Source organism: Lepidochelys kempii, chromosome 6 (genome assembly GCF_965140265.1).
Source record: "Lepidochelys kempii isolate rLepKem1 chromosome 6, rLepKem1.hap2, whole genome shotgun sequence".
In the NCBI taxonomy this organism is placed as follows: Eukaryota; Metazoa; Chordata; order Testudines; family Cheloniidae; genus Lepidochelys; species Lepidochelys kempii.
Genome location: NC_133261.1, coordinates 125,486,969 through 125,500,189, shown reverse-complemented (window position 1 = coordinate 125,500,189; position 13,221 = coordinate 125,486,969). Strand labels below are relative to the sequence as shown.

General features: G+C 44.6%; 1 protein-coding gene across 2 annotated transcripts; it reads right to left on the bottom strand.

Annotated features, from left to right (window-relative positions):
- Nucleotides 1-789: 789 nt before the first annotated feature.
- On the bottom strand, nucleotides 790-12,111 carry CNIH1 (cornichon family member 1). 2 transcript variants are annotated; one of them, XM_073350098.1, is made up of 6 exons: nucleotides 11,891-12,111; nucleotides 7,914-7,982; nucleotides 7,604-7,651; nucleotides 3,937-4,049; nucleotides 2,562-2,705; nucleotides 790-1,674 (listed from the first exon to the last, which is right to left on the bottom strand). In XM_073350098.1, the coding sequence occupies exons 1-6, from the start codon at nucleotides 11,969-11,971 to the stop codon at nucleotides 1,647-1,649; spliced, it is 483 nt and encodes a 160-aa protein (XP_073206199.1). In that variant the 5' UTR covers nucleotides 11,972-12,111; the 3' UTR covers nucleotides 790-1,646. The 2 variants fall into 2 exon arrangements, with proteins under 2 accessions (XP_073206199.1, XP_073206200.1); XM_073350099.1 differs by lacking the exon at nucleotides 7,604-7,651 and having other exon boundaries at nucleotides 11,891-12,106.
- Nucleotides 12,112-13,221: the final 1,110 nt, after the last annotated feature.

The following is a 13,221-nucleotide window of genomic DNA, read 5'->3' as shown; positions in this document are numbered from 1 at the left end:
CTGGGGAAAGGACTATACAAATTAGTCATACTTCATCATTAGAATGGCTCAATGGAATTCTCAATTAATGTATAGTTTGGGGGACATTATTCCTTATGAAAATAAAAATTTTTTTTAACTCTGCAGCTATTTCTACCCCATGGAGGAAAACATTTGCAACAAAAGCATGCCATATGATAAAGACACTTCAAACTAAGAAGCTATTGGGTTTTAATTTCATGGAGTTTGTATCTATTCTGTCAGTTGTCTCCTTTGATTTGGCTAAGGCAAAAATCATTATCCCCATAGAAAATTTTATGAGTGCTCAGATTCCTTTATTCCAGAACCAAAGGCCCATCTGCATCATGAAGTGGCTGCACTGAATCCAAAAATCTGGTCCATATCAGAAGGGTCAAATACCAATCTATGTAAACACATTTTACTAAAACCAGAGACATTATCTGCACCAACATACCTTCCTCAAGGCACTTCACCATTCTTTAAACTAGTTTAAGTGGGAAAGATTTCTAAACTTCTGAAGCTAAACTAACCAGTAGCTCATCCCAAGAGGAATTACACTGCACATCTATTTCCACTCTTCTCCCTCCACTAAAAACTATTAACATACAGACCAACTGAAAGTACAGGAAACTGTTAGTGTCTAACAGTTCTGTGTAAGTATCTCTTTTCCAGATATAGCCCATCTCAATATGAATTTTAATAGCAATGCTACTGTCTATTATTAATTAGTTAAGTACAGCAAGTAAACTTACTTTTTTTAAAAAACAAGGCACTGCAAAAAACTGAACATTTCTGAATTTGAGATTTTTATTTATTCCACTAAGGAACAGCAGGGCAGTTTCTCAATCTCACTGTGTCTTGGAAATGTCTTTAGTGTGACTTGTAAATCCATAGGAGCAGTATTTTTACCATTGGATTTGATCAATCTTGCATTATTAGCCAATTGGTTAATAAGACTGTTGCACAAACATTTAAAAATAAAATCTTTTAAATTCATTCCTTCACAGACAACTCAATGTTTCCTATCACAATAACTTATGCTTGAAAATTAAAGCAAGGATATTTAGTGTTTGGTGGAAATATGGGAAGTTTCAGAACCATGCATACACAGGGGAAGATACCCAAATATAAAAAACAGAACTACTCTTCCTACACGTGTATCCGTGAAGATATCTGCAGAGAAAATACATAAAGCTTTCAGTCCTTCAGGAGCACTTTATAGCTACAGCTGATTTATAGATAAATGGAGTTTCAAAAGTTCAAAGTGAGCCACTATACGGTCCTGTAAACAAAAAATTTTAGGATACTAAGGACAGTCAGTAATTAATAAGTACTTGAAGAGTTATGGCTGTTCCTTATGGAGTGCAGAGTCAAAACTGTTCAAAACCAGAGAATCATTTAATATCAATTTACACTTAATTCTTTTTAATTTCAACATCCCAGTAAAATATACGAAAACAGTCTTTCCACAAGTATAAAGTGTGGAAACATTTTAAAAATAGGGGAGTCATTTTTTTTTTTCTAATGCAACTGTGATAATCAGATTCCATAGTTTAATCTTGGTAACAGTTTCTTGTTGGAAAGAATCCTTTTGTTTTGTGGCTTTTGCATGCACTTAATTGGAACCAAGTTTGCAGAATGTCTTCTTAAGAGCTCACCAAAACATAAATCATGCTAGAAAAGAAAAGAAAAATTTAAAATGTACTAAATTTAGATGCAATAGTTTGATTAGGTAAGTTAACAGTATTATGCACAGATTCATTCCCCACTGAAAAAGAGCAGACACACACAGCTTGTCATTACAATAAAATACTGATAGTTCACCATGACTATTTAAAAGCCAGGTTAAGGCATTAAAAATGAACCCGTGAACAGAAGTGTTATGTATATCACACACTCTGACACTGGGATTAAGTTGCAGTAACAACAGGGAGTTTACATAGGCTCAAACACACTGATATATATATATATATATTGGAAGTTTTTTTAATCATGTTTTTCCTAATCATCTTGTATGATCACATGAAGAAATGCTGAGCCATCAGTTGTAACCTGACTGTCAAAGTCAGTCTATGCAATGTATTGGTAATAGTACTACGTCAGTACATTATCACCAGCTATTGCTTCCCACATCCCCCCTTTTTAGAGTTTAACTTTGCATTTACAGCTTCTGTATCTTCTCACCCGTGACGTATGACCATTCTACCAGCAAACTTCAATGAAACCCAAATTTTAAGACAAATAAGTCACTTCTTTGAAAATATTAAAATCCCAATACTTTTATAATAAAAATTAAAAGTTTGGGATTTTTTGGTTCTTTATTGCTTTATTGCTAAGCTTTATTGCTAAGTTATGATACAAACTTGGGGGAGGGGGGCTGGTTGTTTTTTAAAATATACATAGACATTACATCCCAGGTTAAGTGTCTGAAATATTTTTACAAATTAAGATAAAAATGTGGGGGCATTTTGTCTTTTTTTTTTTAAAAGGAAGTTTCATATAAATTTGAATTTTGCCTCTGGGTTGAGCTCAAACAAAAAGTTTCAGGCTAAGAAACTTACCCATATAGGTAGTAAAAAAACGATAGGAGGTAAAATGCTAGTTTGCACCATCCTTCCTTCTGACAATATGCTAAAATATCTGCATTCATAATGGTTGTAGGATCATAGAGACCTGGTCCACTCATCACAGGTCTGCTCATATACCTGGAAAAGACAAATTAGGTTAGCAGTAAGTTTGGAAAAGAAAGCTATGGGAAAAGGAGGTTCCCCCACCCCCAAAAAACAAAATAGAAACTTGTATAAGGAACCACACATCTTTAACTGTACTAAACATTTACTCCATCCAGCAATTAAACCATGAGAGTAAAGTCTGAGACTGCAACCTAAGACCTTGCCTGTCTGGGGATGGATCACTTGATGACTGGCTGTTCTGTTCATTCCTTCTGAAGCACCTGGCATTGGGCACTGCTGGAAAACAGGAGAGTGGGCTACATGGACCACTGGTCTGACCCAATATGGCCGTTCTTATGCTCTTATGGTGGTTTTTTGCTCTGTAGCTGCACTGCACTAGTATAGTTTATCTCAACTTCAAATCATACTACATTATACAGGGTGCTACAGGATGGGCATGACAACCCTTGAAAATAGGATGTATGATCTAAGGCACCATATTACAGGCTTATTAAAGAACTGGAAAAGGTGCAGAAGAAGAGAGCAACATGGGATACAACCAACCATAATTCGTATGGTAAAATACTTAGTATGGCTTTGGTAACTTCAGCACCATTTAAAACATGTCCTGCAGTACTCCCATTCTTGCTTATCAAGTTGGAAAAATATTCCTTTTAAAAAATAAAAGGAAAATAGCCTTTTTTACAACTGCAGCATAAGATTTTCACCATCTATCACAATGGGCCTTTACGCTTTATTGCTGAAGAAATGGGACAATTAACAGAAACATTGCAAAAGGACAGTAAGTTATAATTAAGGCTACGATTTTGTCACGGAGGTCGCAGAAGTCATGGAATCCGACAGAGGTCGTGGAATCTGTGACTTCCAAAGACCTCTGTGACTTCAGCCCTGGTGGCTGGGAGCTGCAAGGTCCCGCAGCGGGAGGGAGCTGTGAGGTACCCCAGCTGCCTAAGTCACGGGCCCCCAAGCTCCTGGCCACCGCTGCAGGGCAGGGGGACCACCCCACAGCTCCTTACCACTGGAGAAGGGGACCCTGGAGCTCCAAGCCATCTGGCAGCTGCCCATTCCCTTCCTATTTTATCATGGATACTTTTACTAAAAGTCATGGACAGATCACGGGCAATAAAGAAAAATTCACGGAAGCCCGTGACCTGTCCCTGACTTTTAGTAAAACTATTCATGACAAAATCTTAGCCTTAGTTATAATTAACATGAGTAGAGAGATCAAACTCATCAATATTACCTCCAAATATGGTAAGCCAACAAAGGCATATTGAGACCCAGTGTAAGCCACTCTGCTGCACAGAGAAACATGACACAGAAGAATGCATGGATGAGGTACTCTGGAAGTACAAGCTGAAAAAGAAAAATATGCATCAGAACATGTGATTACACAACATACAGTTTGGTTTGAATTTCTATTTAAAAGGTAAATTATTGGTGAAAAATTCCATACTACTATATAGAGAAAAACACTCAAATGGGCAAGTAAACTGCAGAAAGTGAAAACAGGAACTGGCAGAATACACCCTGATATTTACAGAAAAGTTTATGTATATTCATGAATACCCAAGAAAATGTACAAGTTGGAATGCTCAGATTATGGAAGCTTTTATTACGTATTAATTGGCTACGTGCACTGAGAACAGCTCCCACATTTTATACAACATACCTCTGTAACATAAAAGTAGAGCATCGAGATATTTCTGCACATGCTCCACATAGAAATATCTATGGGAAAAGTAATCCCTATAACAGTTTATATCAGGGGTCTCAAACACACGATCTGCTGAGTTATTTGCTGTGGCCCACCCAGCTCCCCTCGCCCCCGTTCCCTCTCCCATCCCCCAGCGCGCCGAGTCCTCGCTCCTCTGCCTACCTCCAGGCGCTTCCCGCCACCAACCAGCTGTTTGACAGAGCTTAACGCTTTCCAGGAGGGAGGGGGGAGGAGCCGCACTATGGGGAGGAGGCGGAGGAGAGGCAGGGCAGGGACGGGGATTTGGGGAAGGGGTTGGACTAGGGGCAGGAAGGGAGCAGAGTTGGGGTGGGGACTTTGGGGAAGGGTTGGAATGGGGGGCAGGGAAGAGGCAGAACAGGGGCAGGGCCTCATGGAAGGGCTGGAGTGGGGGCAGGGCTGGGGGCTTTTGTATCTTTGTATGAAAAGGTGTCAGTGATGCGGCCCTTAGGCCAATGTACTCGTCCTCATAAGACCGTCGTGGTGATTTGAGTTTGAGAACCAAGGTTTATATGCAAGAGTTTGTTTTGTATTTTACTATTTTTGAAGTTTTGAACTTAAAACAGTATATGTACAATATTTATTAAAACAGACTATTACCAAAACCTTATTTCCGGTCCAAAGCTTTATTAGACAAAAGGAGCAACAACATTGTTAAGCGCACCAATATGCACAAATACAAGCAATATGCTTTCTGCAAGGTAGGAGGGAACAACAGTAAAATGCACATACAATTTGTGACATATTAGCCAGTTCCATTTTCCTTTGTACAAGACCTTTCAAATACCTAACACCTGCCTTCTTTTTAACATTGTGCTTTCCAGCAGAAGGGTACAGAGGTAATGCTGATTACTCTCAGATTACCAAGAGCATAAAATACCAGGTAACCCTGCTAGCGCTATTAAGAGATAAGCAATATAGAAACATATGTAGATTAAATGTAGGTGAAATACCCTAAAACCAAGAAAACCCCATGCTCATCACAAGAGTAAAATCCTTCAAAGGCAAATATACCAGAAAGAATTGTATCACCTACTTTTTTGAATTATACAGTTCTCCCCAAAAAAGTTCATCTATACATCTGAAATGCTCACAGGATAAACTACTACAAGCTGTTTCATGTAAAAATATTCAATTGCTACTACATATTTCAATCAAGAGTTTATGATAAACTAAAGATTTAAGTTAAATTACTAAGGAGTCTACTCTCTAAGTGAAGCACACACAAGACAATTCTGCTTCTTGACTTTGCCCAATTTGTGCGCCTAGGATGACTGCCTCAGAATGTATTTTGCAGGTTTTTTTTAATACTGTCTAAAAGCAGATATTTGTTTTAAACACCTAAAAAGGTCTAACTATAAATCAGAAGCAAACAGAGTTTCGTTCCTAATGCCCGTTCTAATAGTCACTTAAAGAAACAATTGTCAAACACCACCAACTGACATCAGCACAAACCCAAGTCATCACCTTTCTTTACATGTGTAAAACAATTACTCTTCTTGTCCAGATCACTCTTGTATACTCACCATATGTAACTTTTAGATGTTATTCCAATTATTTAAACTAAAAAAAGACTGACCACCAAGCAAGACCTGTTTGCTAGACCTGAAATCTACAAAAATTAAGACTAACCATGTGTCTCAAAGCATTCACTTCCCTTCCATCTAGGTTTGTGTGTTCTGCCCCCACACCAGAGTATCAGACTGCCTTTTAAGTATTTCAAACAATGTTATCCTTCTTCATTTCCAGCCTACACGAGAACTAGGTTGATTAGTTTATAGGTTACCATGCATTTTTCCCTAAAGGCTAGGAAGGAAGAATTATTATTTCTAAATACTCAAGAGAAGCTTGGATACCACTGTGATGGGGGCTGCATACAGAGAGGGAGATGCTGAGCATTATGTGAACCAAAAATGGTACTCTAGAGAAGTGTTTAATTCTCATGACTAAAAATGTTCTCCCCTAGAATTTAAACTTCAAGACAATGGATCATGTCCCTTCATGTATTTGTAAAGCATCATGTGCATTTATCATACTCTTTAAAGAGTAACGATCGCAAATTCACCTCTTCATGACTAATCTAACTCCACTAGCATTGTAAATACCACGTTCAAGATTTTCAGTTTACAAAAAGCTATCATATAACACCTCATGCATGGATATTAACATTAGGTTAATAAAATATTTGCTTTGAACATGCACATTATAACAGCCTTTTATTTACATTTGTGATAAGATCATAATGCATAAATGTAGTGAGTATTTGCCTTCCCCCATACTGTTGCAGAAATGACTGTAAGACAGACAGAGTTGGGGAAACTGTTAGATGCACAGCTATTCAGGCACCACTTTCCAAGATACAATCTTCTCCATAACATCATCTTTCTCTCCGCTCACCCACCCTCATGCTGCAAAGCTCTCTGGCTGTCTAGGACACATTCTTTTTCAGTCTCCATTGGTGTGATTCTACTTAATTCTGCAGAACACCATGATTTACAGTGCAGCCTTCCAGAGGTACACTTCACTACTGTGCTGCCCTATGTTTTTATCTCAGTCTGGCCACTCCAAGTCCAAATGAAAGGGATGGTGAACGGGAAAAGACATACTGCGTTACTGAAAATACATACTGTCTAATAAACTTCCTTAATATTATTTGTCTGTCAAAGACACAAGCAAGCTGAAAGTGCTTGAGGCACCGCATTAACGAGTAAAGGAGTGTAATTAGAGTTGTATCCAAGAGAGTACACAGTATTCTGAAAGAACGCCGGGGATATCCTTGGAAAGCCAACCTCCACCCCGGAAATCATAAGGCCAGATCAGAATTAACCCCTTTTTTTCTTTTCTTTTTTTAAACAAACTAGTCTCCTAGATTCTGAACATCAGAAAGTTCAGTGAACCTGGCTTGAGAGAGGATACCATTTATTGTACATCTTCAGTTGCTGTGGCTATTCAATACATTTTAGGCATATAACAGTTTTCCCCACTTCACTGGGTAAGCAAGCAAAATTATTTTGCACAAAATGTGAAAGTTCATGAAGTTATTATAAACCTGAACAGACAAAACAGGCAGATGAGCAAGCACACTGAACAAAACATCTTAATAGTAATACAAATGTTCCTAACAAAATGAAAGTAAAGGTGGGATTAAAACATTAAACTAAAAAGCAGTACACACCTTTAATGCAATTTTGACTCTTTTAATCTTTTTGACCTTTTCAACTGTCTTTGTGCCGAAAATGTAAAAAGCAGATTGAAAGAATGTTAGTAGGACAGCTGACAAGATCATCAGCAGATTAATAATAGTCAGAATATTCAAGATTGAAAGTAAAGAAGAATCAGATAAAGAATTCTGTCTAGAAATTCTATCAAATATACTAGACATTACCAGCAGAACAGAATTTTTAATGACCTTTTTGATCAAGATAATAGCAACAAAAATTATTTATAAATTTATGCAAAGAGGAATTCTTTATCATGTAACTTACAGGATTGAGTGTATTACATTGGTCTATGGGATTCTTGTAATCAGTCTTCAGTTCATCAAATGCTATAATCTAGAATAAAATTGGAACAGTTAGGACTCTTCAGTTCAAAAGCAGTAAAAAACATCTCACCACAAAATATAATTTATTGGTACAGAGCCATAAGTGCTACGAACACAATCGCAGTAAGGTCGTTTTACTCATGTAAGAGAAATAATTCCATAAACTAAATCACCTAGAGCAAGAAAGTATTTGAAACAGGTCTGCTTTGGTTTAAAAAACATTCAAGCACATTTAAATTAGCTTCAGATTATTCTAGACATTTTCTATACTCACAGTGCTCTGGCACTAAATCTTTGCATTTCATTCCCTTTCCCCCACTACCATGCAGAGGAGTTATATAGTGACATTGCAAATAGCATTTAGTCCCACAGAATATATCCAGGGTGCATAAAAAAAAAAAAAAACAGGAGGCTGCACACATGACACACTTCCTCTGTGCTGAGTGCTTGTCACTTAATTAAAAGGAAGCAATTGCAGTCTTTGAAGAGGCTGAATGGATGTTATCTTCACGGTCAGTGTGAGATAGCAGGCAAGGGAGATATATTCAGGAAAACGTCAAGAACATCTTTTAATGACAGAACTTTTACCCATACACTGATGCTTAGGAAAAGGTGAACCTGCCAGGATGAAAAAGAGTCAAAGCCGTTTTTTTTGTAAAATGGATACCATGGCATCAAACAAGACCAAACAGGTCATTTATAAATAAAAAAGCAAGAACCATAGAAAAATAAGTATGAGAACCAAAACATCAAGTAACCAGTACCCTTTATATTCAATGTAAACTAGAACATGTTTACAGAGCATCCTTTATGTTACAATGAAAAGCTTATTTAATAACTACAAAGCAAAAATTGAAACTGAATAAATCTGAATATATGATATGTGCACACACACTATTCATGTTGGGGAGAAGCACTTAAAACACATTTTAATTTATTTCCTCCCTCAGATCCAATGATACTTCCTGGTTTGCGTAAAGCTGCCCGAGGATATATCTTTGTAGCATCACTTGGATAATATGAGTCTTCTGGTAACAGGGATGTCCCACAACGATGCATCATGGGGCAGATTCAGCAAACCAAGAAGTTGCAGAGGATTAATGGAGAAGAAAATTATAAAATATTCGTTAACACACTCAGGAAAAAATCATCAGTTTATCTCGTACACATCTAAATAGGTATCTTAGCAACTGCAGGGACCAAAACTTTTTCCATTAAAAAAAAAAAAGCTTAAAATTCTGCTGAGATTAATGGCTTAGTCCTCCATGCTCATCAAGGAAAATATCACCCTCAAAAAATCCATTCATTCACTTATAAAGTTCATTCCTAAAGATGATCTCCTATCAGTGCTTCTCTCCAAGACCAGGCATCTCATAGCTACTTGAAACTAGGTTTCCTAAGGTTCCACCAGTGGATTTTCTACTGCCACAGAGGAGAAAAGACTAAGACCTCAAATAATAAGTAACATTTACTCAGGATTTAAATTTTCAAAAGTAGCGTACCACGGGGAAACTTGGAAAAGCTCACTTTTTCCATTAAATACAAAACTTATTTGACTTGAGACTAAAATATTTTAAACACATATTCCTTCAAGTAAAACACCAATATTTAAAAATATAAGATGCCCACATTTTCAACAAAAATGTTTAATAAAACAAACCCAGTTTTTGCATTAGCCTCTGAAAATTCTACTCATCTACAGGTGAATACTGTGAGTTTTGCATCATTAAGGTAATGATGAGCAAGCAGGTGAGTTTTCAGGACAATTTTGCAAAGTTGGTTTACACCAACAGGAAGTTACTAAACATATCTGATCAATTATTTTACACATACCATTTCAAATATACACAAAATAGGGCACTATTCCTCAAACCAATAATCCCTAAACACATCCAGCCATGGCCTAAGGTCACATGCAACTGGGTGCAATTCTGCATGGTGCTGAGTTGGGCAGGGGGGAGGGGCTAGCAATAGTGGAGTGGTCAAATCTCTGCCCTCACCCCATGTGCACACAGGTGGGATGGAGCTGGCTCTCTGTGGGAGTAGCAGTGGTAGAGATGGCTGGGGAGGGGAGCTGGATTTCTGCTCCCAACCCTGTGAGCACATGGGGATGTAGAGATGGCTCTGGGAGGTCAGAAATGGGGGCAGGTCAATCTCTGCCCCCACCCTGCCAGTGAAGGGGGGTGGAGATGGCTGGGGGGGCACCAATGAAAGGATGTTTAAAACTCTGTCCCCATCCCTGAGTGCAGGGGGAGAGGTGAGATGGCTTGGGGGGGGCCTGCAATGTGGGGGCAGTTGATCTCTGCCCCCACTCCTGTGAGTGGGGCGATGGCTTGGGGGGCAACAATGAGGGGGCAGCTAGAGCTCTACTCTCCACCCCTGTGAGCACGGGGGGGCAGCAAAGGGGGGGGTGGTTAGATATCTCCCCCCCCCACCTCTGTGAGCATGGGGGGAGATGGTGCAGAGGGGCAGTTAGATCTCTACCCCCCCCCCCACCCGTGAGCACAAGGGGGATGGCGCAGCAATAGGGAGGCCGTTAGATCTCTTACCCCCCCACCCCTGTGAGCGCAGGGGAGGGGATGGCTCGGGGGGGGGCAGCAATGGGGGGGCAGTTAGATCTCTTTCCCCCCCCCACCCCTGTGAGCGCAGGAGGGGATGGCTCTGGGGGGCAGTTAGATCTCTTTCCCCCCCACCCCTGTGAGTGCGAAAGGGGAGGGGGCAGCGGGAGGGGGGTGGTCAGATCTCTTACCCACACCCCTGTGAGCGCGGGGGGGGGGCAGCAATAGGGGAACAGTCAGATCTCTTCCCCCCCACCCCTGTGGGCGCAGGGGGGGACAGCAATAGGGGGGCGGTCAGATCTCTTCCCCCCCACCCCTGTGGGCGCGGGGGGGGGGGGGGGGGACAGCAATAGGGGGGCGGTCAGATCTCTTCCCCCCCACCCCTGTGGGCGCGGGGGGGGACAGCAATAGGGGGGCGGTCAGATCTCTTCCCCCCCACCCCTGTGGGCGCGGGGGGGGACAGCAATAGGGGGGCGGTCAGATCTCTTCCCCCCCACCCCTGTGGGCGCGGGGGGGGACAGCAATAGGGGGGCGGTCAGATCTCTTCCCCCCCACCCCTGTGGGCGTGGGGGGGGGACAGCAATAGGGGGGCGGTCAGATCTCTTTCCCCCCCACCCCTGTGAGTGCGAAAGGGGAGGGGGCAGCGGGAGGGGGGTGGTCAGATCTCTTCCCCCCCACCCCTGTGGGCGCGGGGGGGGGACAGCAACAGGGGGGCGGTTAGATCTCTTTCCCCCCCACCCCTGTGAGTGCGAAAGGGGAGGGGGCAGCGGGAGGGGGGTGGTCAGATCTCTTCCCCCCCACCCCTGTGGGCGCGGGGGGGGGACAGCAACAGGGGGGCGGTTAGATCTCTTTCCCCCCCACTCCTGTGAGTGCGAAAGGGGAGGGGGCAGCGGGAGGGGGGTGGTCAGATCTCTTCCCCCCCACCCCTGTGGGCGCGGGGGGGGGACAGCAACAGGGGGGCGGTTAGATCTCTTTCCCCCCCACCCCTGTGAGTGCGAAAGGGGAGGGGGCAGCGGGAGGGGGGTGGTCAGATCTCTTCCCCCCCACCCCTGTGAGCGGGGGGGGGCAGCAATAGGGGGGCGGTCAGAGCTCTTCCCCCCCACCCCTGTGGGCGCGGGGGGGGGACAGCAACAGGGGGGCGGTCAGAGCTCTTACCTCCTCCCCCCCCACCCCGGTGAGCGCGGGTCTGGAGACGGCGGTGGGGGAGGAGGCACGGAGCCGCGCGCACGCGCTCGCTCACACACACACCCCGGGGCCAGGAAGCGTCCCGGCCACAACGGGAGGCCACCCAACGGTGCCGCCGCCGCCGCCCGCCCCGCCCCGCCCCGCCCCCCTCCGGGCGCCCCGGCCCGGCACTCACATGCCAGATGGCGAAGAAGATGAGGGCGGCGGTGAGCAGCAGCGCCAGCATGTAGCAGAAGGCGGCGAAGGTGAAGGCCATGGCGGCGAGAGCGGGCCGCGCGGCCAGCGGGGCAGCAGGAGCGCGGGGGATGCCGGGCCGGAGCGCGGCCGAGGCCGGGCCCGGGGATGCAGCAGCGCAGGCGCCCTGAGGAACCGCCGGCACCGCCCCCGCTCCCCGGTCCCGCCGTTCTGAGCGAAGAGCGCGCCACAGCGACCCCTGTCGGAGCCCGCCGGCGCTGCGCCTGCGCGGGGCAGCCCTGACAGCCCCCCCTGCAGCAGGGGTGTGGGGGGCACAGATAGCTGCCCTGGGGCATCCCCGACAGCCCCCGCAGGGATGGGGGGGCAGATACCTCCCCTGGGGCATCCTTGACAGCCCCCGCAGGGATGGGGGGGCACAGATACCTGCCCTCCCCTGGGGCATCCTTGACAGCCCCCGCAGGGAAAGGGGGGCATAGATACCTGCCCTGGGGCATCCCCGACAGCCCCCGCAGGGATAGGGGGGCATAGATACCTGCCCTGGGGCATCTGCGACGGCCCCCGCAGGGATGGGGGGGCACAGATACCTGCCCTCCCCTGGGGCATCCTCGACAGCCCCCGCAGGGATAGGGGGGCATAGATACCTCCCCTGGGGCATCCCCGACAGCCCCCGCAGGGATAGGGGGGCATAGATACCTGCCCTGGGGCATCTGCGACAGCCCCCGCAGGGATGGGGGGGCACAGATACCTGCCCTCCCCTGGGGCATCCTCGACAGCCCCCGCAGGGATGGGGGGGGCACAGCCCCCTGCTCAAGGACATCCTCACCAAGCCATCTCAGATATATGGAGGGACACTTCCCCCATGTTGCCCATCTGTGCCTTAGCTCCCCCTCTATAACATGGGGAGAGTGCCCTAAGCCCAGGCACACCACCCCTCTGCACCTCTGGGACACACCCCCAGGGTACAATCTGGAGCTGTGGGACCACTGCCCCCCTTCAGTTCTCCTCCTGGCTAGTTTCTGGGCCTCAGCTTCTTTGGCTTTCAGCTCTAGGACCTGTTGATGTGCTATTTCCAGGCCACAGTATCTCTCTCATTGTCCTTTATCTCTAGTTCCTTCATTCTCAACTGACGCTAATAGTCTCTCTCTTTTTCCGCTTCCTGCAGTCTATTAGCCACTTTGTCTAAGGAAAAGGAGTACTTGTGGCACCTTAGAGACTAACCAATTTATTTGAGCATGAGCTTTCGTGAGCTACAGCTCACTTCATCGGATGCATACCGTGGAAACTGCAGCAGACATTATATACACACAGAGA